Source organism: Monodelphis domestica, chromosome 4 (assembly GCF_027887165.1).
Source record: "Monodelphis domestica isolate mMonDom1 chromosome 4, mMonDom1.pri, whole genome shotgun sequence".
NCBI lineage: Eukaryota > Metazoa > Chordata > Mammalia > Didelphimorphia > Didelphidae > Monodelphis > Monodelphis domestica.
In genome coordinates, this window is record NC_077230.1 from 124,304,779 (window position 1) to 124,332,082 (window position 27,304).

A 27,304-nucleotide genomic window follows, 5' to 3' on the forward strand; every position below is an offset into this window, starting at 1 on the left:
CATTTATATAGCATCTTAAGGTTCTCAAAATACTTTATATTTGTTCCTCACATAAGCTCGAAAGGTAGATGCTATTATTTATAGATAAGGAACTAAAGTTCAGAGAAGTCATATCACTTGCTCAGGGTCAATAAGACTATGAGGAGCATTTTGAGTCTAGTTCTCCATATATTTAGAGGTAATTTAGAGTAATTGCTCAGAGAACACCCCAGTTTAAGCCCTGGAATAAACCCTATGATGATTTGTTTGTGGGCCATATATTTTATTTTCATACAATACCAGAGACTTAGATTGCAATGGAAAGAAACAGACACATTATAGATGGCATTTAATCCAGTACTATGGTAATAAGTACAACAGTCTTAACATTTTGGAGTTTGTTGATAATTTTCTATAAGATCCTAAGTTTTGAGCTAGAAGGGACCTTGGAGGTCACCTAGTACAAGCCCTTCATTTTACAGGTAAGGAAACTGAGACATAGACACAGGTTGCAGAGAAGTAGTCTGGATTTGAATCTTGGTCCTCTCACTACAAATCCAAAATCATTCTTTTAAATTTGCAGACAATTAAAAAAAATAGATCATTTTTATCATTCAAGAAACAAGCAGAATAATGGGCTGATATTGGTACAGCTAGCTAAGGAGGCTCTCATGTTGCTGACTACATTATGAGGACATTAATATTGCAATCTCAGTCACAGAGTTCTCCAAAGACGTTGGTAAGGAATGACTGGATATAAAATCAAGACAAATGCTCTCAAAAGATACAGAATTGTTCATAATTTGAAAATAGGAATTCTTTGAAAAAATAGAATTTACATTAACATTCCACATGTCATATCCACCGAAAAAGAAATCTCCTTTGCCTTTTAGAAGCCAAGGCAAACTTAGCTTCATCTTACTGTTAAAAATTTGCTCAAGCCACTGCACTTGAGTATTGTAAATTAGATCATAATCCAAATCTTGAAGATTGTAATATTCCATGGTTAGTATAGTGAAGACAAGTCTTTATCTGAGGATGAAGTTATTTTAAGATTAGAAGTAACTGCTTTAGTGAGAGAATTGCCTGCCATCAGATTTCTTTTTGCTAATGTGCTTAAAGATTTTAGACTTGTGGACATTCTTAGGCTTCTGGTAGCCAAAACCACCACCACCACCTCTTTTTTGCATTCTCTTCCCTTGGCTGCTGTTCAGATCTGAAAAGTGAATGTTAAGGAAAACAGACAATAGAAAAGGACATAATTTCCAATCTAAATTTACAGAGGGAATAATAGTAACCAGTTGCCTCAAACTATGACTTTATAGGATTTCAGTATGGAAGAGGTGCTATGAATAATTTAACACAGCCTCTGAATCAGGTGCAGAAGTTAAGGGATGTACTTAGCCGCATAAGAGATAAGTAGCACAACCAGTATTATAAACAGGGTTCTTGACTTCGAGTTTATTGTTTATTCAACTATGCCATGCTACTTCTTCAGCTCTGAATATGACAAAATGAATACAAATAATTTGCAGAAAATGATGAGACGTGTTCAAGACTGCATAATAGCACGCTAATGATAACTTGTACCTTTGAACCCACTTACTGACATTTCCACTACATACTAAAATTTATTGGTAAAACCAGTCTTGGGGTAAACAGCTAAAGTGTGTTGACATATATTTAAATAGCTCAATTTGCAAGTGGGTGGTTGTTTCCATTTCTGGTAGGGGATTAATTCAGGGACACTTAGTCATATAGAGAAGCAGTTCTTCCCATGTACCATTTTCCCCCATTGCACCAAAAGTATGTTATATTGTTATCTTCATCTGAGCTAGATGAGATTGACACGGTCCAAGTAGGTTGATACACACAAATATTAATCATTTCACTAATTATCTGCTATAGTAATATAATAATACAGTATAATATAATATGTAATAAAATAATACAACCCCCCCCCTTTCCTTATCATAATAAGCACTACAAAATGCTCACTTGTGCTATCTTAACTTATTTTGGTGTTCTATAGTCCCTTCTTCCACAAACTTAATGATAAAGAGCTACATTCAGAGAGCAGCTGGAAGATGTACTCTGTCATTTATCTTGTGTCAAAATCCCTCAATGTTGCATAATCTCCCTTAAGTTATACTTCCCATGTGTGTAGCACAGGACATCACTACTCAGCAGTATAAATCCACTATGCAGAAAAAACCCAACAACAACCAACCTCGTGGTTTTATACTCACCTAGAGAGCACCCAAATCCAACTATTAGGACCAAAACACATGAATTTGCCAGTTGAGCCTAAGAGAATTTCATGCAAAAACTCCCCCACGATTTCAAGGTAATGATATGAAAATACAGCAAAGGATACTCAGGTCAACAAATGGAGGCACTTTGAAACCAAATGATAAAGCAACTAGAGGCAAATTTAAGCTGTTAACATTGTAGATTTGCTTCAGAGAATGGGAATCATATGCTCGAACATAGGATTTATATGCCTCCTGTGCTGATTTATGAAGGAAGTAGTTCTTCTCAATTAGTTTTTCCAACTGAAATTTAAAGAAGCAAAACATTTTGTAATATACCAGAATGCTACTTTTCTTAAGTGCACAAACTACAATAACACCATCTTGTTCAACTTTCATCCATTCCAATTTGTCAAATAACTCTAAGGATCCAAAGGCCTTTCAAACATGTTATAACCAAAGATCAAAGGTTTTTAAAGAAAAATTCAAAGCAGAAGATGGAAATCCTTTGAATATTGGGAACTGGGCATAAAAACAATATTTATTTAAAAATTAAATACCTGAGCCTGAATGTCAGAAATTTTTGACCAGGAAAATTCAAATTCACTTAATGGTACCTAGAAAGAGGGAGAAAAAAAGTCAGTAACCAGTAAACCAAAAAGCCAAGTTTAAGATATTGTGAGCAACATTGGTATGTTTCAGTGCAGTTGCAAACACTAGTCTATCCCATCTCTCTTCTTTCATTGGATACATGAGGAAAATGAGGCACAGAGAAAGGAAGTATTTACTCAATGCCTTCTAGCTAGTGGCATTCTTTCAACTATATAATGCCAATTTCTAGGAAAAGAACACTTGTTCTTCTGGGCTCCTATGAAAGGTAAGGAAAGAAAAGATGCAGAGAACAAGAACATGAGGAGATTGTGTGTATATGATTACAGGCTCAATTTTGCCAAATTCTTCTAACAGGTAATTTGGTCTAAACTAAATTCTCTTTTGGAGACTCTTCTATAACTAGTGCTCCCAACTACACTGAAGCATTTGCTTATTGCTCTGAGTTGAGAACACTTCAATCTTGACCAGAACCCAGTCAAATTCTTTCTGGGGGACCTGAGACACAATGTCTTCCAATACAGAGGGAAAACAGAAGTGGCACTGGGCAGCTGGTCTGAGCCACAGGAGTAATGACCTTCCTGTAGCTCAAGCTAGCGAAGAGATGAAATTGGATAAACTTCTATGACAACACATAACTAATCTAGTGTAGGCTTATGTCCCAACATTTGATGAGGAAGTAGCAGTCAGCACCACTCCTAACATGGTGGTGATAATAAGCTCTTGCCTGGAGGACAAGACTTGCACTGGATGATCTCTCTGTGATGTTAACTAGCACAACCTTACACATAACTGAGTTTAATAACTTCTTTTATTAGGAACCTGCACCTCCCCACCTTTATTATTGAAACATTGTTAAAATCAACATCTCTCTGCACTTAGCACAAAGTTGCTTTGTGTATGTTTTATCTCGGGCTTGCCAACTGGAATGTGGTAAAGAAATGTATTATAGATGGAACTAAAGATTTTGGTGAAATAGGAAAACTAAAAAACACTGGACAGTTTTGAAAAAGAAATGAAAACATGTTATATTACAATACCAGTCTGAGCTTAAAAGGTTTTACATGGTGCTCTACAAAGATCTGTTTTGATTTCTAGTCACATAAATATGCCATCACCATAGGTTAGCGCTGTGTTGCCCCAATTCCCTCTGAAGGACCAGGCTTGAGACAGGGTCCTACTAGATGCCTCTACCACCTGTACAGACACAGCCTGCTTGATCCTCTCGCAACTCATCACTACCCTCTAGAAAAATGAGCTCAAACTCTGTCTTCATCAGAAGCCCAGTTTACACATATACCCCAAATCAAATTGCTTACTATCTCAGGGAAGGGAGAAGGGAAGGAGGAAGACAATTTGGATCTTATAATGTCAGAAAATGTGTTAAAAGTTGTTAATTCCAAAGGCCCAAGTAGGTAAGGATCATAATTACCATGGATGCACTATTGTCCACTTTCTCCATGGCTCTTACTGACCATTTATCTAGTATGCTATGCTAGAACCTTCTATCCCCTTCTCTGAGTGACTAAATCAACTGCAAATTCTCTTAATCTATCAAAGGCAAATTCCCACCTCCTGTTCACTTAATCCCTGTGATCCAGAGATTAAAGTCTAAGATATACCCTCCCATCATCTCTTCTTGTACTTTTATCTCATTGCCAGCAATCCATTGTCCCTTTCACTATACTCTGAAACTTTTTCTATTTTTGATTGATTTCTTTTCATCCTTTGTGGAATTATTTGTATGTTTACTTTTATGTGTACATGTTATTCTCCCCAACAGAAAATAAGTTCCATGTAAGAGAAGAAAGCAGATTCATCATGCTGGAAGACCAAATCAAGAGGGGGGGGTGGGGGTGGGGGGGAGAGAAAGGGCAGGAAGGACGGAGAATTCCGGAGAAGGAAAAGAAGTAAGAAGATCCAAGCAGTTAACTCACTTCTCTTTTGGGAAGCCCTAGAGGGGTAGGGCTGAGAGAACCTCTGAGTCTTGATCATCCTTCTGTGAATCCATTGGGAGACAACAGGAGTGGATAGGACTTTGATATAAAGCTATCCACCCCAGGAAGATTTCCTCTCTATTCCTCTAAAGCAGACCCTGAACTTCATATCATAACTAGGACAGTTAGAAGTCAGGACAGCTCTCACAATTGACCCCAGAGGGTCAGCCAGGCAAAGCCTGACCCTGCAGGATTTGGGGAAAAGGGGTTAATCCTTAGAAGCTTCCTATTTCCCACTTTCCCATTACCTTATCCCACAATCTTACTTATGCTACCCAATCTCTGAAGAAATTATAGTCTGTGAATCTGAAGGCAGCCTGTGTGGGTTTTATTAGGGAAAGAGGGGGAAGAAACACAATCTATCTCCTCTCTCCACCTTTTAGCTCCATTCCATCTCTACCACACTCTAGTCTTGAATTAAGGGGTGGGGGATTCCATTTCTCCCCCTCCATTACATTTTGTAGAATTATTTGTATATGTTTACTTTTATGTGTACATGTTATTTTCCCCAACAGAAAGTAAGTCCTATGAGAAGTTCTGTTTTTTTGTTTTGTTTTGTTCTCTATATAGTGTCTATCAGTCCCTGGCACATATGAGGTGCTTAATAAGTGCTTGTTGAACTAATTAATTTGATTTTCCTTTCATGAAAATCTGGGAATCCCTAGAAGATATCTCATCCTTGGCCATCCTTTCCAGGGCTGCTAGTTCTGTCATAGTCCTACCATTTATCCCAGGGAGAGCCATCATTATTGCTCCCCAATTGCTGCTTCCAGATCTCCCACTGCTGATATCACTTAGAAACTTCTCTTTTGGGGAAAGCAATTGTGTAGACTGATACCAGGGATCATGCTACAAAGCAATCCTATAACTCCTCCACTGGCTAAAATCCTGCTCTCATCAGCTATTCCAATGCCCCTTTGCCCCAGGAAGAAAATCAAGGTAATCATTAGTCATGAATTTCCTTAGGTTTCTGTTATGCAACACCTCAAAAACCCTCCCTCCCTTCATTTGTCTTCAACCCTTCACTCCAAACTCTGAGGAATAGTTGGATTTTCTCTTTTCCAAAGCCAACAACTTATATATGTTTTTTTATACTATCCTCTTATTTCTTCAAGGAGTTTACCTCAGTGATCATTCTTTCTTTTTAATTTTCTACCTTTTCTGATCTACTTGGCTCTTTTCCTACCATCTAGAAAGAACAACATTCTGATTATCTCCTGCCTCTTACCTTGTTGGCTATGTCTTGGGCTCTTTTTTCTTCTTTACATTTTCTTCCTAGGTGATCTCATCTCTCATTGTAGGTTGTTATAATCTCTATGCAAATACACTGAATTTGGTATAGTCTGGCTCCAATTTTGCTTTTGAACTCTAATCCTCCATTACCATTTACTTGTAGGATGTCTTGTTTTCATTTTGAATGCAACTGACTCATCATTTTCTGCCTTACCCCTCAATCCCTTTCTAAAACCTCCTGTTTCTGAAGGCACCACCTGACTCCACTAGCCATCAGACTGGTAACCTTCATATCATTGTTGAATCTTCTCTCTCCTTATCCAAGTTTATCACATTAATTGCTAAAATCTTGTCATTAAAAAAAACAAAAAACACCTTTAGAATGGATATTGTATATTGGTTCCAAGGCAGAAGTGCAGTTAGGATCATTTCTAAATATGATTCCTTACCTTGGCTTGCTTCAGGTAACGAAGAAAACCTAACTCTTCTGGTCGTAAAATAAGCAAAGCATGACCTCTTCCATTTATGCCTCTGGCTGTTCTACCTACACGATGAATATATTCCTTAAATGGGAAAAGGAAATGTGAGTTAAAATGTGGTCCATTGCAGAGATATGCTGGCACTATATCTTCATTCCCAAATATTTTTTAATGGTGGTACATCATCTGCCCTGTTCTTTTTATAGGTGACACATTTCTTCTCAATTTCATTTTTTGTATGAAATATTTAGAATAACTACTTTAAGCATAAAGTCAGTAACAGTTACCTTCTTTCAATGTACTGTTTAAAGCAAAAAATATAATGCAAATACCAAGACAAAAGACACGAAGACAATGTAAGCTTTAAGAAGGTACAAATGACATGATGGTTTAGAAAAATAAAACATTTTGGGTTTTCTTAAAGTTACAGTTTGTGATTTCCTAGGAGTAGGAAGATTTTTAGTGAAAAAACTCTCTATCAATGCTGACTGGTGACTGTGAAAATTCCAGTCTGGCAGAGATGCCTGAGGCACTATGAGACTAAGTACCTTGTCTAGTTTCTGAGGTTGCTTCTTTCATCTACTATAGCATGTTGCCTTTTAAAACTTGCTTGACATCAATTTGTCACATTTAACATGCCATATAATTACATTCCATCGATCTCTAGCAATTATATAAAGTGCAGTGTTTTTTTGTATCATCTTAAGTTTTTGTTTCTTCTTAATGCACTTTCCATGGTGCCAAACTATTGCTTCTCTGGGAACAATGAAATTAGAAGCTGGTGTTTTTATTTTCCTTTTTCCCCCCCCCAGAAACATCAGCACAAATCTAACACCGGGGATTTACTTTACTGTTAAACACTGATCAGAAAACCTTGGAGGAAAAGATATTTGCTATGAAATGCAGTCACTTCCAGCTAAAGTGGACACTAGAATTTTTAAGGATATTATTTGTAAAAAATATCTTATTTTTATTGATACTGTATATCTTTCATTCCAAATATATCTCTCCTCCCATTCCCCAAAGTCATCCCTATAACAAAGAAAGGAAGAAAAAATAATTCAGAAAACTTAATTAGTATACTTAAAATGTGTGGAAGTGATCCTCCATGTAAGATAGTATTTGGAAAAGAAAGGATAGTTACCTTTGGATCATCTGGAGGGTCATACTGGACAATCCAATCTACTTCAGGAATATCTAGCCCTCTGGCAGCCACATCTGTACACAGCAAAATCCCAGAATCTGCATTGCAGAACTGAAAGAATGTAGTTGTCCGCTTATTTTGCTTCTGCTTACCCTAGATTAAAATAAAAATACAATTTTGAGCCAAGTCTTTCACATCTTGAGCAGTTAAATTGTAATTGCTTCTGAGGGTAGTGGCTTTGCTCAGAGGATGAATCAAATCTAAAAAAGAAAGGGTGGTGGTGCCTTAAGTTAGAATTATTTTATAATATTCAAACAAAACTCCAAGACACAGAAAAAGGCACCAGATTACATGGAAATGGAGAATAATGGGACAAATCACCATATAATACTTAACCCTTCCCTTAGGATCTCAGAGTCCTCAAAACATACTTTTTTACTGTTAAAGTTATGGAAACAGTGACTCAAAGCAAAAGCATATAAAATCAAAACACTCAAGGTTTACTTAAAAGATAGTGGGGTCCTGTTACCCCCAGTGGATAAGATTCCCATGCATCTCATAGTGATCTTTTTCCTTCTAAACAAATTCCTTTAATCTGGAATCTAATACCCTCCACAATATGGCCCCAATTTCCCTTTCTAACCTTCTATTATTATCTTTGGTAAAACTGTCTCTGTAAGCCAAACCAGTTTAATCCCACTTTCCCAAACATATGATGTGATTCCCAGATCTGCTTTTTATCCCTGAAGGCTCAGCTCAAGTTCCACCTCATCACTGAAATTTTCCTTAGTCCCCACTCACATTCCTTACATCAGAAATAATACACGCCTCATGGCCTATTACATTAATTTCGCATTTACATGCTGTGTTGTATCAAGTTATGCTCTCTACATCAAGGCAGGGGTTGTGCCTCATATCCCTTTGTACTGCCAGGAACAAACAGCATAGACTTTGACTATGAGCTGATAACTGTTTCTTAACTGACTTTAAAAATATAAGTCCATAGATTGGGTTGTGAACATCTGACTGAACTGTTAGCTCATATATTCATCACATATTTAAGATTCTTTTTAAAAGGACAAAAATAGTACTAAACAAAACACTTACATGAATGGCCATGACAGGTAAATCAATGTAGTTCAGAAGCTCATAGTGATATTTCACTGACATACATGAAGAAAAAAATACCATCAGTTTCTTCTTCCGGTTCTTCTTGAGGAATGTAAAGAGTAGAAGGAATCTTTTCTCAGATGGACAAACAACATATCCCTAAAAATGATTCAAGTGAACAATTACATACTGTAACACAAATCAGGGGTGGCAACTCACAAAAACTTTATGATAATTATACTTGAAAAAAGTTAACCTATTTCCTTTGTTTTTATTATGGATAAAAAAAATGCACCAAGTAAACTGACAAGAGCTTGGTTGTTTGGGGGATATTCTTAAATTCCAGTCCTTTGAGTAAAGGTTAGCCTTATGGCTTCAATTAAGAAAACAGTGATCACAAAAAGAACACAAAACTATTCAAAGATAAGGACTATTTTCAGACACCTACTTCCACATCGCTGGATTTTAACCACTGGAATGAGAGTACTAGTAACACACCCCAATATACTGATTTTTACACCCCACACTTAGGGAAGAGTATTACTTTAGTAGTAACAATGATTTCCCAAAATAACCTCTTAGAGTGACCTTTAAATCTCAGTCAGAATTTTAAGTATTCTCTAACTACACATAATTTCCTATTGTAACCACTATATACTTTACTTATACCGGTGATATTTTTAAAAAAGGTTACTCATCTATGTTTTGGTCCCAATTCAAGATGGAATGCAGAAACTGTACTATATCAAAACCTCAATTAACAGGGATTTTTCTTTATTACTACATTCCATTTTTAGAAGAAAAAGGCAAATGATAAGAAAGCCAACTTGAGAACGGAAAAAAGCTTATATATATGTACAGGGAACTGATGTTCACTTTATGAGTACAAGACATTAAAATCTTCAAAAATTAAATAATAAGGTATAAAAGATTAGTGGTTTTCAATCTGAAGGGTGTTAATCAGAAATCTTATTTAACCAAAAGACAATTTAACCTGGACCCCTAGCACCTTATACTTGGATTACAATTTTCACATAGATGGTTGAATTGATTTCTGACTTTCTGCCTTGCATTTATTCTACCTAACTCTTTCAAATTTATAGCTTTCATCACATATATCTAATACTCATAAATGGTAGGTCTTTATGCTTTTATTTAGCATTCAAGACTTGTCAAAGTTTATTAATCACTATTTGTCAACACCCACTCACCAACACCTCCACTTACACCATTTCTCACACTTGCTTGGCCAAACTTTCTTCCTTTTTTGCCATGACACCTTGTGCCACAACTTGCCCCCCAACCCCTAATGTACTTAAGTGTTTCTCCATATGTCAAGGATTAAGTGAGGGAGTCTTAGGTGTAGGTTGTTGTTGTTGTTTTAAAACTCTTACCTTTCCTCTTAGAGTCAATACTGTGTATTGGCTCCAAGGCAGAAGAGTGGTAAGGGCTAGGCAATGGGGGTTAAATGACTTGCCCAGGGTCACACTGCTGGGAAGTGTCTGAGGTCAAATTTGAACCGTGGACCTCCCATCTCTAGGCCTGGCTTTCAATCCACTGAGCCACCCAGCTGCCCCCAGAAGGTGTAGGTTCTTGAAAATATTTAACATTTCTGACAAGTATATTTTAATAATTGGTTTCTTTTGTAATCTATGCATTTTATTATAGGCACTTAAACATTCATTATTTTTTAAAGTGGTTCAATGGAGTTCATAAATCAAAAGTGGTCAATGATTAACATGAGGTCCCCTCCACCTTATGCAGCCTTCTCCAATTGTTTCAGGCCACACTAATATAGCTTTATTTTTTTTTAAATTTTATTTAATGAGTCAATTTAGAATATTTTCCCCTGGTTACAAAAATCATTTTCTTTCCTTCCCCTCCTCCCACCTTTCCTGTAGCCGGCGTGCAATTCTACTAGGTTTTACATCTGTCCTTGATCAAAACCTATTTCCATATTATTGATGTTTTCGCTAGGATGATCATTTATATCCCCAATCATATCCCCATCGACCCATGTGATCAAGCAGTTGCTTTTCCTCTGTGTTTCTATTCCCAAAGTTTTTCCTCTGAATGTGGATAGTGTTCTTTCTCATAAATTCCTTCAAATTGTTCTGGATCATTACACTGCTACTAATAGAGGAGTCCATTACATTGGATTGTACCACAGTGTATCAGTCTCTGTGTACAATGTTTTCCTGGTTCTGCTACTCTCACTCTGCTTCAATTCCTGGAGGTTGTTCCAGTTCACATGGAATTCCTCCAGTTCATTGTTCCTTTGAGCACAACAGTATTCCATCACCAACATATACCACAATTTGTTCAGCCATTCCCCAATTGAAGGGCATCCCCTCATTTTCCAATTTTTTGCCACCACAAAGAGTGCAGCTTTGAACATTCCTGTACAAGTCATTTCCCTTATTATCTCTTTAGGGGACAAACCCAGCAGTTCTATGGCTGGATCAAAGGGCAGACAGTCTTTTATTGTCCTTTGGGCATAGTTCCAAATTGCCCTCCAGAATGGTTGGATCAATTCACACCTCTACCAGCAATGCATTAATGTCCCAATTTTGCCACATCCCCTCCAACATTCATTACTTTCTTTTGCTGTCATGTTAGCCAATCTGAGTAGTCTTTTTCTGAATACCTCTAGTTCTTCTGTCATACACACCACATATTTGCACTTAATATTTTAGTTGATTTAAGGATATTATACATGTTTCTCTATGGGGAATGTGAACTCTTCTAGGAGCTCTCATATAAAATTTACTTCTTTGGTATTTACCAGCGTCTATAACCCAATGCTAGCAGGCCCAATGAAGAATCTGTTGATTTCCTTTCCAACTGCACATCCTAACTGAACGTGTACATCTAAGAGACTGAGGATATAGCACTTAAACTGTGGTCTCTAGTTCCCTCATTTGTACAGAGAGGTTGGATTAGATTATCTCAAAGGTTCCTGCTCTAAATTCTATTATATTAATCCCCACGAAGGGATCACAAGATTGTAATTGCTGAGTAAAAGCTATCAACTTGTGTAAATACTAAGATAATAAACAAAAAAAGACAAAACAACTAGTGCAAATAAATTTTGTGATAAGCAGAAAAAAATGAATGAACCATTAAAAAATATCAGTATGGGCAAAACACTGTCAGGAGATGAACATTTATCTTGTGTTTTAAAATTTACAAATGGCTCCATGCCATTTTCTTATTTGGGCTTCACAACTACTCAATGATATATGTACTACAGATATCATTATCTTGGTAACTCTCCTGTGCAAATTAATCCCCTAGTTTTTGAAACTTCTTCCTGATGGTCCAGTTACCCTGGTGACTGAGTGAAGTTCAAATTAGCCTATTGATATCTGCCCCAGCCACCAGACTACTTGCTTGCCACTGACTGTGTATCCCCCTCTCTCTGCCTTTCTCACCTCTTGATCTGGGTACATTAATCAAATCAATAGTAATAGAACCATTGCTTCTGGATGAAAAGAATGTATCAATTGACCTTCCTATGTATCAACTCTCCATTGTAGGGTACAGCTGAAGAGTATTGGCTCAGGAGTAAGTAGATTTGGGTCCAAATCTTATTTTCGATGATTAGCACTTGTGTGACTGTGGAAAATTTGCTTGCCCTCCCTGGATTTCAGGTTCTTTATCTGCAAAGGTTGGACTGATATACTCTGAGGTTCATGAGTTTTAGTTTTACTATGTAATAATCCATCCTTTGGTCCCAGGTCAAAATGCCTTTTCCAAGTCACCACTTCCTTATTCAATACAATTTTTTCTTTATAAGAATGAAAGTCTCGAAATCAAGAGAATGTCTTTCTTTCTTTTTTGTATGTGTTAAAAAATATAGACAAAACTTACCTGTTCAAGACCATCTACTGTTGCAGTATCTTTATCATCATCAACACCAACATATAATGGTTCCTTTTTAAGGGAAATCTTTGCCAGATCTTCTACCTTACGAGTTTGTGTGGCAGAAAAGAGCATTGTTTGTCTGCGTTCTGCAATAAACATGGTATAAAAATGTCAGTTTCTAATCACTCCTCACCTGCCACTAAATAGAAGATGAAACTTTCCCTTAAGAAAATATTTTAAGAACTATCTTATAAAACTTAGTATGCTTGCTCAATCTATCCATTTTTCTCTACACATGCAAAAAAAACCCCATTCAAACAAAAAGTTCATGCATGGCATGTCACATTAATGAAAACCTTTATTATCCTTCACATTTATAGCCTTATTTCTGTTTTCTGTCCTTCACACTTTTGGCAAGCTGGACATTTGTCACTGCTTTTGTTTTTTGACTGAACTGCCAAATTTTAACACCTCTCAAATGTATAAGCCTCAATTAAGCAGAGAGCAAAGCTCAGCATAGTACTGAGTTGGGGACTCAGGTTCAGCTCTTTGCTCTTCAATTAATTTTGTTATTTGACTTTGGGACAAAAATAATTTAGATTTCACTTCTCCCAGACAAAACAAAGTATCAATGAGGAACAGTTCAAAAGGCCCTAGATTTGGAGCTAGCTTTGAATCCCTACCCTGCTATTAAATTCTCTGAGATTCAGTTTCTTTATGTGCAAAATGAGAGGCTGAACTAGACAGCTTACAAGGTCCCTTCCAACTCTGAAATCTATTATCTAAAATCTCAATATAATTATTAAAATGGGTAAATACTACTTTTAAAGCAATTTGTTGTTTTAGAATCAGCTAATAAACTCAAATTATGAAGCTACAATTTAACTATGAATTAGCAAAAGAAATTCCTCCTTCAAAATGAAGTACTCTAAATTCACAAATGGGTCATAGCCTTTATAAAAAAAACAATACCAGAGTTTTATTGGCATTTTGGTCTTTGTTTTATAAATTCAGTATGTAGGAAGTATTAGGTATAGATAATTATGATGAGAGAGGGAAAGATATGATTTATGCCTTTTATCTTAGATATCAACTTTTTGGATGTCTATGAGATAGCTTTATAAAGTACCTTCTATTTATTACATCCAGGTAATTGCTTCACGTTTTGATGAAGACCAGCAAATAGAGGATAGAGCATTAAAAAAATTTTTCTTTGGTTTCAATGATTATTTTTGGGGGAAAAAAAATCACATCACTTCATTGAGAAGTTAAATTCAGGATTTAACCCCATCCAGAGTTATGGTTTCAGTATAACAAGATTTTCTGAATAGCAACATCACTCCTCACCTCCAACAAGTAACACATAACCCCAGACACACTAGGCATGTCTAAACTTTATGCAGATTCTACTCACTTGGCAAAAGTTTGATGATCTGTTTCATTTCTTCTTCAAACCCAACCTCAAGAATTCGGTCAGCCTCATCAATAACCAGACATTGCAGGTTTTTAAACATAAATCCTGGGGTATTCTATAAAATAAAGGAGAAGCAGGAAAAGGCCTATTAACCTACATGTTTAGTCTTTTAGGGGGTAGGGGAAAAAAGAATAAACTGATATTTATTTACCTGCATATGGTCCAGAAGTCGGCCAGGTGTTGCCACAATAATGTTGATCCCATTTGCGAGTTTCTGTGCTTCTGCAGACCTGTTACTACCTCCCATGATCAAACCATAGGTATGCACATGGTGAGTCATCAGTTCCTTAAGCACACCAAAGGTCTGCATAGCCAGCTCTCGAGTAGGTGAGAGGATAAGGACTCCTGTTCCTAAAAAATACACCAAAAACCCAATCCCTTCTTAGAACATAATGACAAAACCAAACAACATCAAAACAAAAGCCAAAGTAGGTTATATTTTTAAAGAGACATAAATAAGAAATTGAGAACTTACCATTCCTGGGCATGAACTTTAACTTAACAATGAGCTCTATTGAAGGAATGAGGAATGCTAGGGTTTTGCCACTGCCCGTTTTTGCAGCTGCTAGGATATCCCTAATATTTTACAAACAAAAGAACATATTGGATTATTAACAATGCTGGAATGAAAAATGTATACCACTCTAGAAAAAAATCAAACCAAACTAAATATATATCTATAGTGTAACACATTTATTACTTTTTCCTAAGTAGCTGTAACCATTAATTCTCATCTTTTGCTGCTTTACATGAAAACAAATTAAAATATCATATAAATACATATGCTAAGTATGGGGGCAGCTAAGTGGCTCAGTGAATTAAGAGCCAGACCTGGAGATGGGAGGTCTGGGGTTTAAATCTCTACTCAGACACTTCCTAGCTGTGTGATCATGGACAAGTCACTTAACCCCCATTGCCTAGCCCTTTACTGCTCTTTTGCCTTGAAACCAATACATGGTATTGGTTCTAAGACAGAAGGTAAGGGTTAAAAAAAAGGCTCATAGGTACTTTAATTCACCTTGCAGCAAATGAAGATACCATATAGCCCTAGTGATAAGGATAATGATAATAGCTAGCATTTATGTAATACTTTCTGGTTTGGAATGCATTTCATAACTATTATCTCATTTTTAACCTTAAACCATTTTGGGAGGTAGGTGCTATTATTATTCCCATATTACAGGATGAAGTAAGTGAAATATAGGTTAAGTGACATACTCATATAGCTAGTAAGTGTAGGTCAAATTTGAACTTGGGTTTTTGTGATTTCTGTTATCTCTACTGTATCACCTCATAATATATAACAAAGTTCACTTTACCTGCCTTCTAGAAGTGGTCTGATACTTTTATGCTGAATCTCAGTCATGTTAGTAAAGCCCATTTCTGCTATTGCCTTCAGAGTGTTTTCATTGACCATATTAGTAAGTGAAGTGAATGAAGTATCCTCAAAGGATCCTAGAGAGAAACAGTTGACCATTAGCAAACATTTTTAAAATTAACAATACTGGTTAACTAAAAGCTTCATATGTTGATGATTTTAGTTTTATTAAACGAAGAGACTAAGAAAAAACTTTTGAAATAAAGCCATATTTGATCATTATTCTTACTATTCTAACTATAAATAGATCTTAAGTTAAAAGTTGGGAAATCACAAGAGATCAAGATTAAAAACAGGGTGATAAAATATAAGTCCTTTCCTTACTATATTTCCATTTTGTAACTGAGAAAAGAGAAATTCACAGAAATTACAGGAGCTTTTGCTGGTCACATGATTAATAAGCAGTAGAACCCCAACTTATGCCCATGTCATCCAAATCCAAATTTAGTCCCTTTTTTTTACCATGTAGCATTGCCACTCAGATGGAGTGAACTAGGAACTAGAAGCCAGAATAACAGGGGTCCTGAAAATTGCTTCTGGATCTGGGGTTCCAGAGTGACAAAGTATATAAAAAAGGAAAAAAGACAAATGTTGAAGGGGAGGAGAGTAAACAGGCACACTGAAATACTATTTGGTGGAGGTATGAGTTGGTACTGACATTTTGGAAAGCAGTTTGAAAGTGTACCACCTTTAGCCCAGTGATACCACTCCTAGGCTAAAAAAGATGAAAAAGTGCTAAAATAGGCATAGCAGCTCTTTTGTAGTGGCAAAGAACCAGAAAAATAATACTTTTTAAACACTGTAAATAAAGGTGTGAATGACTATAAAACAACAATGCAAAAATCAACAATTTTTTTTCCCCTGGGGGAAAAAATTCTCCCAGAGGGAAAGGAGAAAAAAAATGCTTGACAACTGAAAAAAAAATTTCTGCAAATTAAAAAGATGAAAAGAAATGCTAGGACCTATTGAAGGCATTCTGATTGTTTAAGAAACCAGAGGCGGGGTTGGGGGGGGGGGGGGGGGCAGCTGGGTAGCTCAGTTGATTGAGAGTCAGGCCTAGAGATGGGAGGTCCAAGGTTCAAATCTGGCCTTAGACACTTCCCAGCTGTGTGACCCTGGGTAAGTCACTTAACCCTCATTGCCTAACCCTTACTGCTCTTCTGCCTTGGAGCCAATACACAGTATTGACTCTAAGAGGGAAGGTAAAGGTAAAAAAAAAAGAAACCAGAGACAGAAAAAAGGGCAGAACTCATTCAACATTACATAAGAAACAGAAAAAGTAGATGGTTCCATTCCATTTTACAGATGAAAAAAGTGAAAAGAAGTCCTAAGTCTGTGCTGGTGAAGATACAGCATGTGTCCCAGTGTGCCAGAGGGGCTGCTCTGTTCTCCCTCTCCACTGCTCTCGGGGACAATGTTCACTTGCCCAGCACCTCTAATGTGAGCACTTCTTCCCTCCCCTATCTGGGTTATGGGATGGGGAAGAAGGCTCACAGGAAGCTTGAAAGTGCAATTTGAGCACTTGATCTTAAAAAGGTTTACCAATGCTGAACTAAGTGATTTGTTTAGGGTCACAAGGCTAGTAAGCTTTATTCAGAATCTGAACTCAGATCTCCTTGCTGATTCCAAGTCCAGCACTCTACTATGCCCTCAACTGGGCTCCAATTATATTAGCAAAGGATCTATCTCATGTTAGGGAAAGAGATAAGAAGGAAATAGGGCTTACATTAGGAAACTGTAGTATAAATTACCTGTTAGTCCATGAGGAAGGCTGGGCATTTCAACATCCTCTTCCTGATCCTCTACAGTGTTTTCTTTTACTTTGGGATCTTTTGCAACTTCATCATCAGATCCTTTTTGGTTATCTTCGGTTTTTGCCTTTTTGTTTTCTGGTTAAAGAAAAACACCATCCCACCCCAATTCTAATCAGAAATCTTGAAACAGACAAAAATCATGAGATACACTCTTATGGCCCACAGTAAGAAGACATGTAGCAAATCTAGAAAATAATTTTCAAAAATTCAAAACACTGATATGAATTTGCTAAAATTTCAGAGTAATTTATAAGATCACTTTCCTGGAAATGGGGTGATTGGGATTTCAAAACTATTTCCAGGAAAGTCAATCACACCCTTTCTTTTAAATTCTCACAACACTGTCTATTTTCATATTCAATTTTATCCTACATTTGAATGTCAATCATCCAATGTACATTTCAAACTGGATGTTCCAGAGATATCTCAGACTCAACATGTCCTAAGCTAAACTGATTATCCCCCTCTCTTGATCCCACAAACTCTCCTTGTTTTCAAACTCCCATAAGATTGTTGAAAGCACCACCATGCTTCCAATCTCCCAAGTTCATACCCTCAGTATTATCCTGGACAACTGTCATCTTGACCCCATGTATTCAATCAGGAGCCAAGTCTTTTTGTTTCTAACATTTCTCCCTTTCCTCTCCGTTATTCTAAACTAAAATTTGTTAAATATATATTCTAAGCATTGAAGTATAAGATACCAAGGAGAATAAAGTGATCTTTTCTACTCTGAATCAATCAGAGATCTATATCAAGTACCTATTCTATAATAGGCACTGCTAGGCATAGGGAGTACAAAGCACACTAACTTAGTTCATGTCTTCATCATCTCACCTAAACAACTATAAAAGCTGAATTGGTTTCTCTGCCACTGTTATTGCTGCCAAAGTAATTTTCCTTAAGTGCAAATGTGATCATGTGAACTCCCTACTCAGTGACCCCAATAGTTTCCTATTATTGCCTATAGAATAAAATATAAACTCTTGGTTAGCTTTTAAAGTCCTACATATGTTGGCTCCAATCTATCTTTTTTTAACCTCATTGGATATCACTTTCCTTCTCACAGAATATGAACCAGTCAGACTGGCTGCTTCTTGAATCTATTCCATCTCTTAGCCCCATACCTCTACCTCCACTTCAGAGGCCCTCTTTCTTTAGGATGAAGCTCAAACACCATCCTTTGTATAAAGTCTTTCCTGATTCCCCCAATTACTACTGCTTTTCCCTCAAAACTACCTTTATATATTTGTTTTTATTTATCTAATATTTATACTATGTGCCAGTGTTTTCCCCATTAGAAAGAAAGCTCCTTGCAAGGACATATTTTTTCAGTCTTTGCATTTATGTCTCTTGTATCTAACATAGTGCCTACACATAGTAGGTGCTTAACAGATCAAGACAGAAGACCTAATTTAATTCCCCTTGGTATGCAGAAAATGGTTCTTAAGTACTTATTTATATAATACAGTCAGCTAAAAAGTCCTAATTGAATTGCTTAAAAATTAATTTGGCCTCTACACACATGAACAAAACTAATGCAAGTTGAGGACAAAAACTATACTATATGGCTCCAAGAGTCCTCCATGTAATATTGAATTTTCTGGGTATAATAATGAATTTTAAAATATGCTGCTTTTGCTTTTCACTGCTCAACATAAGCTCAGATTTTACCTTCTATATAAATGAAATTTGAAATTGTCTGTAAACTTTTCCCCCCAAAATTAGAGGAAAAATCTACTTGCCAGTGGAAAAAAAAGAGATGGTAGATCTTTTTTATATAGACAAAAAGTACATTAAGAACCTTCCAAAAAGGATCAATGATGATAACATTACATTTCTCAAACTTCTGATTTTTCAATGGCTCATAAACAAATGAAATTGGAACTTGACAGGACCTTAGGTGAGAAAATGGGAAGCTTAGAAAGTGACTGTCAAGGTTTAAAAAAGTAGTGACACTTCTTTTTTTTAATATAAAAAACCCTTCCCTTTCATCTTGGAATCAACACTATTGGTTCCAAAGCAGAAGAGTGGTAAGGGCTAGGTAATGGGGGTTAAGTGACTTGTCCAGGGTCACATAGCTGGGAAGTGTCTGAGGCCAGATTTGAACCTAGAACTCCTGTCTCTAGGCCTGGCTCTCAATCCACTGAGCTATCCAGCTGCCCCCTAAGCATATTGCATGTTAAGGAAAATAATTTGCATGTATTATTTGCATAGCCATGGTATTCTTTTATTTTTCAATTATTTTTTTTTAAAACCCTTATCTTCCATCTTGGGATCAATGCTGTGTATTGGTTCCAAGGCAGAAGAGTGGTAAGGGCTAGGCAATGGGGGTTAAGTGACTTGCCCAGGGTCACACAGCTGGGAAGTGTCTGAGGTCACATTTGAACCTAGGACCTCCCATCTCTAGGCCAGGCTCTCAAGCCACTGAGCTCCCAAGCTCCCTCCTCTCCTTCACTTTTCTGTTAACTCTGAATCTGTCACTTTGGCCATAAACAGGGCCAACACAATCACCTATGGAATCAGTCTATGGAAACACGAGCTCATCTGCATGTTCTTTGCCTGACCTTTCATTTTCCCAAGAAAAGATCGCAACAAGAGGACTAAAATTCTCATTTTAATGGTTCAGCACCTGAAAAGATACTCCTCACACAAACCTTTGCCATGTTCTCTGCAGTGCCAGAAAAACAGGATCACAGTTTATACTGAAACTGTATGGTCTGATCCTTTCCCTCTCTGAATTGAATTTGTGTTTATTCAAGCAATTTTTTTCAACATGCACAAATAATAGGTTTTATTAATATGAAAAAATTATCCTGGAAATCACATTTTGCTTTGAATAATATGACTACACAGGTGAGTTTCTTAGCAATAACCTTTTAAATAGCGTGTCCTTGTATTCAGAAAGCAAGAACAGATTACTCATTTTTCTACTTTCTATGCATTTCTGAATCACAACTACTTAAGGTGGCAAAAAATACAGAAAATAAACAAACTTTTGATAAAGTTTAGTTTATATTCTAAATGGAACTAGACTTCTTTGGGAAGAAGGGAAAATTCCAATCTTTCCTTCAAGACTCAGATCAAATGTCAATTCCTTGAAGTTTTAATTTAAATATATGTCTCAGTTTAGGGATGAGTTAAACTACTCAAGATACTGTCATAATGTATAGTCATGTGGTCCACCAAGAGTTGGAAGTTAAGCTCTCCTGTGACTTCAGGTGTTTTTAGTGTTAGCAATGCTATGATAACTCTTTTGAAGTTAGAAGCACAAAAACTTTATGACACAGACTTACTGGGGAATTTCCCTGCCCATCAGTTCCAAATGTCTCTAATGTTTAGTCAGAGTCCTTATTACTTGCTAGGCTGCTCCAACCATCTTCCCTTCTCTCCATAACTCATAATGCTGATATAAATCTAATAAGCCATCAAGTTGAACTTCCTGATTTTATAGATGACAAAACTAAGGGTTAGGCAACTGACTTGCTGAGGGTCACTTCACAAATAACCATTCTTGGCTTCAGAGGTTACCATCTATGTCTGTTTCAAAACAGTCACCTTGGTATACAATAGGAGTAATCATTCAATGTGCAGTATTGATTTGAGGAAAACATAAGTAACAAGGCACATTCCTTGCCCTGATGTAATTTATAATTGGTTGAGGAAACAAACAGATGAAAACAAATAATAAAATGCCACAAGATGGTACCTGCCATTATGTGCCAAATATAATAAATACTACTGAGTTTGGTGTGGGAAGAGATCATTGTGGACTGAAGTGCTCCGTAGATAGTTTGGGATGACTTCACTCTGAAAGAAAATTTCCCCCCTAATATTTAGGTGAACATACAGTCCAATCAGGGTTTAAAAAAACAACTTATTTCTACAATTCAACTATGCTCTTTTTATTGTCAGCTTTTCTTCCAGATTGCTGCATCTGTTTTATTTGATGTTTGGCATAAGTTTCTTTCTTAAAGGTTAAACATAATTATACAAAAGCAAAGAACTCTACAATGACCACTGTAGATAAGTTTAGGGACTATTACCCACTAAACTCTCTAAATGATCTCTCCGAGGAGAGAGAGATTATAACAGGTGGTTCTGACAAGGTATTTTCTATGATGATGGATGAGGTGACATAGCACTAAAAACTTAAGAAACTATTGGAATTCTGATGGGCAGGAAAATTCACCGTGCTCCCCAGTCAATCTTTGGAGTTTTGGTCATTTGGGCAAATGAATTGTTCCAGTGTCAAAAGGAGAATTAAGATGGCCCCTAAAGACCTGGGGAAGAGGGGACTTACCAGGTTCCACATCAGTTGTTATTTTCCTCTTCTTCTTCTTTTTCTTTTTCAATTCAGAATTAGGGAGCTGTGCAGTTGATTCTTCACTGGCTATTAATACTGTAGATTTCCTGGGAGATTTTTCTTCTTTTATTTCTTCTACTGCTTCTTGTGACCCATGTTCATCTTGGACTTCTGGAATATTGGCTTTTAAGGCCTCTGACAGAAAAAAAAATACAAAGCTCATTGAATTTAAAATTCTGCAAATCAATAGTTTTTAGGTAACATAGTTACTAAAGAATTAACCTGTGATTGCTATCCAAAATCACAGTACTTTATTTTTTTAACTTGTGTTTTATATGGCATTCACATACCATTCTTACTAAATTGATAACAATTCGAGACTAGTGGGATATCCGTTCTTCAGATAAAGAATAGAGAAAAATAAAGAAACTCTCATTGATTCAGTCACCAGAAGTATAACTAAGAGGCTCTTTAATAAAAACTTACTCATATATTTTAGCAGGAGTACCACAAGGGATGAGTTAAAACCACTGACATTCTAAAAGAATAACCATGGCAATCAACAGGTAAAATAATACAAAAAAACAAACAATCATATACAGACCCAATACGGAAATTATAGCTCAATAAATATCTGACTGATAGGTATAATGTAGCTACTTATTCATCAGATTATGTTCTAATTCTCCTAAAATCAGTTAAGACAGTTCTATAATTACTACATAAAGCCCCTAGTTTTTCTCATAAAATCATCAACTGATGATCCCATTCATCTGTTTACTATTATTATAATCCCAATTATTTGTATGTTTTTCCCTATCCCAATAAGAAACCAAAATGATCATACCATTACACAACTCAAATCACAATTTGTATACCATTTCATCTCTGAAACTTATTTCCCACGGACCTTAGTCAAAATTATTTAGCTTTTCTGTGTCTGAGTTTTCCCATATGTAAAATACAACAGCAAAACTAGAATATCTCCTCTAAGATCCCTTTAAAGTCTAATCTATGAACTTATATCTATCAACCAAAATTTACTGACTACATACTATCTTCAAGGCATAATTCTAAAGCTCACTTTGGTCCCTATTATAAAGGGTTAGGTCTGGCCCACTCTTATATAGCTTTTCTGTTAGAAGTCAGGCATAGCTTAGGAAGAATGCAAAAGCTGATACTCCAAAAATCTTTTCCATTGTTTTGGTAGAACCAAAAATAGAAAGTAGGGATTTGCTTGCTGTCAAGGATGTCTATTTGAATGAATACGCTAATATTTCCTGAACTTCTACAAAAGTTTGGTAGGTGCTGACATGATCAAGAATTCAAAGATCCTGCCTGCAGACTAATATGGGAAGAAGTTTAAGACACATATGAAACAACTGAATAACTGCCACATGAGAAGTATCAATAATCACTTTGAGTTTACATTATATGCAGAAGGTTTCATAATCGTGCCAGTTGGATGGGCCTTGGAAGAAAAGTAGGCTTCTGACAGGTTGAGAAAGTAGAGTGTAAGCAAAAGCAATAGTGTGAACATGTAACTAACAAAGGCACTATGAGTAGTCCCCCCTGGACGTATAGAGTGTAATAAAACTCATTTAGTTTGATCTCTTATGTTAGAAATAACTTGCTTAATATTTCAAAGCTACCAAGTAGCAGCACTGAGATGAGAATACCTTTCTTTTGATTCTCATTTTGGAACCTTTTCTAATAAACCAGACTTATATTCTTCCCCAAACAGAAAAATACTAAATAAGCTTACTTTATGTTTTCCATGTAAATAATAAGTACTTGTTGCTATACTGCGCTATATAGCCAACATTACTGAGGGCTGAGGATGTAGGATATGCATAAAGGCTGAAGGAGGCATAAAAACTAGAAAAAAAAATAAAATTAAATCCCTAAGAATATCTTATGGGAAGAGTTCTTAAGGGGTCCATGCCCTTGGATAATAAAATAAAACCCATGTTTACATCAACATTATTGGCTTCTCTTATAATTTTTTATATTTTAAATCATTCTTAAAAAGGCTTCCATACTACTAGGAGGTCCAAGAAACAAAAACCAAAATCCCTCTGCTTCTAGTTACATAAGATCAAAACATACAAAGCTGATCTGAGAATATGATACAACAGGAGAAGAGATGTGGTAAGTATTCACAGCAGGGAGAAATTAACATGGATAGGCTGGCTTTGGGCAGGCCAACATTTTAAGCTGGGACCCTGGAATTCACTTATGAAATAGAAACCCTAGCTCAGGGTCCAGGCAGGGATTATCTGGCTACTGTTGCTTAAAATAAACTTACAGGTGTAATCTGGTCCAGGATTAGAAGGAACTACAAAATTCCCATTATGAAACAAGTTTTTTGTTTTCACACTTAAGACTGGGAGCCCCCAGAGATCATCCTCCCATTTGCCCCAGAATTCAGCGCGGTGCCTAACACATAGTAGGTGCTAAGAAAATGCTTGTTGACTGAGGAGGTGGCAATTCTGTCCCTGGAAGAATTCTGTGAAGGATGGATGACTCTTCAAAGCTGGAAGCTCTCAGAAGAGCTTCGAGCATAGTCCCTACGTGGAGATCCATCGCTGCCGGAGATTCCGGACGAGAGGTTTAAGGCAGCGTCGGACGCCAGGCCCCCTTAGTATCCCAACTCAGAATACCCCGCATTCCCCTAGAGCGACAATCTCTGCCGACAATAAGGAGAAGGAAGGAGCTAGGCCTTTCTATCCATCCGAGATCTCCCCCGGGGCGCCTCCCGCGAGTCAGGTCGCCCGCTCTGAGCCTAAGTGGCCACCATAGCAGCCCTGAGGCCCGGGCTTCTCTCTCCACACCTCACCTTTCATCTTCAACCGCTGGTTCCTCTGACGCAGCTTCTCATTGCGCTTCTCGATCTTCTTGCGCAGCAACTTCATCGGTAAGTGCGACATATTGCCGGCTGCCCTCGTTCCTCTCTACCGCTGTCCTAATACCTTTTTTCTGTGGTCTTCAGGTGCTGTAGCTTCTTCCGACTCTTTTTGGCCCACACGTGGAATCACGTCGGAAACCGGAAGTTACGTTTCGGCCTCTCGTTCCGCAGTCCGAATACTTCCGGGACAGGCGGAGGTCGTGCGGTGGGGGGGGGTAACCCCTGGCAACCAGGAGCCAAGGAACGCCCCCTGCGGGAGTGGAGGTCGCTTTGTTTCTGTCGGTATTTTCATTCACATCTATAGGAGGTGGTGGGGGAACTCGAGTCTCCCGGACCTGAGTGAAGGCGAGATCCCTTTCATGCTTTGCTCTTTAGATGTGTGGAAGGGAAGGCTAACGTTCTTGACTCCATCCATTTTGGCCGGGTCTTGTGGCCTGAAATTGATTAAAACCAGTGAGCTGGGGAGTCAGAGCGGTTAAGAAAGTGGAAGAGGAGAAGAGAGACTTTACCTTCTTTTCTCTTTCAATACAACAAATAATAGACCTTTAAAAACATTATTATGTGCAAAGCTCTGTGGATTAAAAAATAAAAGTTAAACTGGCCTCAAAGGGCAAAGATTCTGTCATTCATTTAATGACATTAGAATGACATTCATAGAATGGTTTTATTCTTGTATTGGTACTTCTTCCAAAAGTCAGTGGGTCAGTCAATAAGCATTTTTTTAAGGATTAGCTATATATATACATATACATATGTATATGTATATGTATATATATACATGTAGGTCTATGTAACACACACACACACACACAGTGTCCCAAAAGACTTAGTGGATTTAATTTTTTTAAAGTAGTAATGTTTCACAAAATGGACTTCCTCTCAAAAGAAGCAGAGGGAGGTGTGTCTCTCCTTTGAGGCCACATTCTTTTAATTTTAATTTATTTAAATTAAAACTATATTTTCTCTTCCTTTATTTCCCACCATTCAAAACCAAAACCAAAACCCCAGACCTTATAATAAATGGGACCAGTCAAGTAAAGCAAATTCCAACACTTGGACATGCCCTCAAAATATTGATATCTCATTATGTACCCAGAGTAGATACCCTCCCTGTCAGGAGTAGCATGTTTCATCATTGTGTTGTGTTGATCAGACTTCTTAGTCCCTAAAAATTGTCATTACAATATTGTTGCCATATAAATTATTTTTCTGATTCTTATTACTTCACTCTGCAATCAGTTTCCATCAGTCTTTTCAGATTTATTTGAAACTATACCCTTTATTATTTTTTTTAGCACAATAGTATTCCACTATATATCCATGTGGTATTAGTTGTCATTGCTCAGTTGATGGGCACCCCTTTAATTTCCATTTCTTTGAACCACCACTAAAAGAATAGTTATGAACATTTTTCTACATGTAGATTACTTTCTTTTTTCCTCTTGATCTCTCTGTGAATAGGCCAGTATTAGTATTGGTATTACTGTGTCAAAGGGAATACACAATTTAATAATTTTATGGTTAAAATTCCAAAATGCTTTCCAGAAGGACAGTACCATCTCATTGTTCAGCCAAGTGTTTTCATGTGCCTATTTTCCTCTAACAATTCTGACATTTGCTATTTTCCCTTTATGTCAACTTTGCTAAATTTGATTGGAGTGAGGTGGAACTTCAGGGTTGCTTTAACTTATAATTCTCTTATTATTAGCATTTTTCCATATGGTTGTTGATAGCTTAAATGTCTTTTGTTAGGAAGCTTATGGTTCATATCCTTTGACCATTTATTAATGGAGGGTGCTCTTTATTCTTATAAATTTGAATACATTCTTATCTATCTTAGAAAAGAGACCATTATAGAGAAACTTGTTTCAAAGATTTCTTCCTCACTTTTATCTGCTTCTCTTCTAAATTTAGCTACATTAGTTTTGTTTGTGCACATCTCATTTTACATAATCAAAATGACCTATTTTAAGTTCTGTAATACTTTTTATCTTTTGTTTAGTCATGAACTATTTCGCTATCCCTTCATCTGACAGGCAATTCCTTTTTTACTCTCTAAATGATTTTTCGTGTTACCCTTTATGTTTATGTCCTGTATTCATATGGAATTTATCTTGTTTTATGTTGCAAGGTGTTGATTTCTATCTAGATTCTGCCAGTCTTCTTTTCAGTTTTCCCAGCAATTTTTGTCAAAAAGTGTAAAAAAAAAAGTGTTAAAATTAATCCTGTTAACTCAAATCTTAGGTTTATTAAACACTAGGCTAAAGAGTTAATTTTCTTTATGTGGTTTATTGGTTCTATTCATTAACTTCTCTATTTATTAGTTCTAAATAGTTTTGATGATTACTGCTTTGTAATACTTAAAATCTAATATTGTTATGCCCCTTTCCTTCCTGTCTTTTTTCACTATTTCCGGTGAAATTCTCTAAATAAAAAAATTGGCTACATATTGATTTTATAAAGTAAAAATTTACATTACTCTCTATTTTTTAAAAGTTTGGTTAAATCTTTCCCAATTACATTTCAATCTGGTTTAGCTGTAATAGGGAGTTTTGCGGGCTGAATATTCTAGAGGGAACTTGACACTGTTACTCTAGCTGAATTTTGTTATTATTTTTTCTAGCTCTATAAAATAATTCTTTAGCTGAAATTTGACCTGAAAATTATAGCACTGAATAAATAAATCACCTTAGTTTAGTATTCTCATTTTTATTTTATTCAATTGATGTACCCATAGGCAGTTACTAATTTTCC

General features: G+C 36.5%; 1 protein-coding gene across 1 annotated transcript; it reads right to left on the minus strand.

The window, feature by feature from the left end:
- Positions 1 to 241: 241 nt before the first annotated feature.
- DDX18 (DEAD-box helicase 18) lies at positions 242 to 24,728 on the minus strand. Its single transcript, XM_001363188.5, has 14 exons — positions 24,482 to 24,728; positions 21,640 to 21,837; positions 17,274 to 17,411; positions 15,464 to 15,599; positions 14,620 to 14,720; positions 14,296 to 14,495; positions 14,085 to 14,199; positions 12,677 to 12,816; positions 8,801 to 8,962; positions 7,694 to 7,846; positions 6,520 to 6,633; positions 2,792 to 2,848; positions 2,357 to 2,534; positions 242 to 1,195 (listed from the first exon to the last, which is right to left on the minus strand). The coding sequence occupies exons 1-14, from the start codon at positions 24,570 to 24,572 to the stop codon at positions 1,050 to 1,052; spliced, it is 1,929 nt and encodes a 642-aa protein (XP_001363225.2). The 5' UTR covers positions 24,573 to 24,728; the 3' UTR covers positions 242 to 1,049.
- Between the last annotated feature and the right edge of the window lie 2,576 nt (positions 24,729 to 27,304).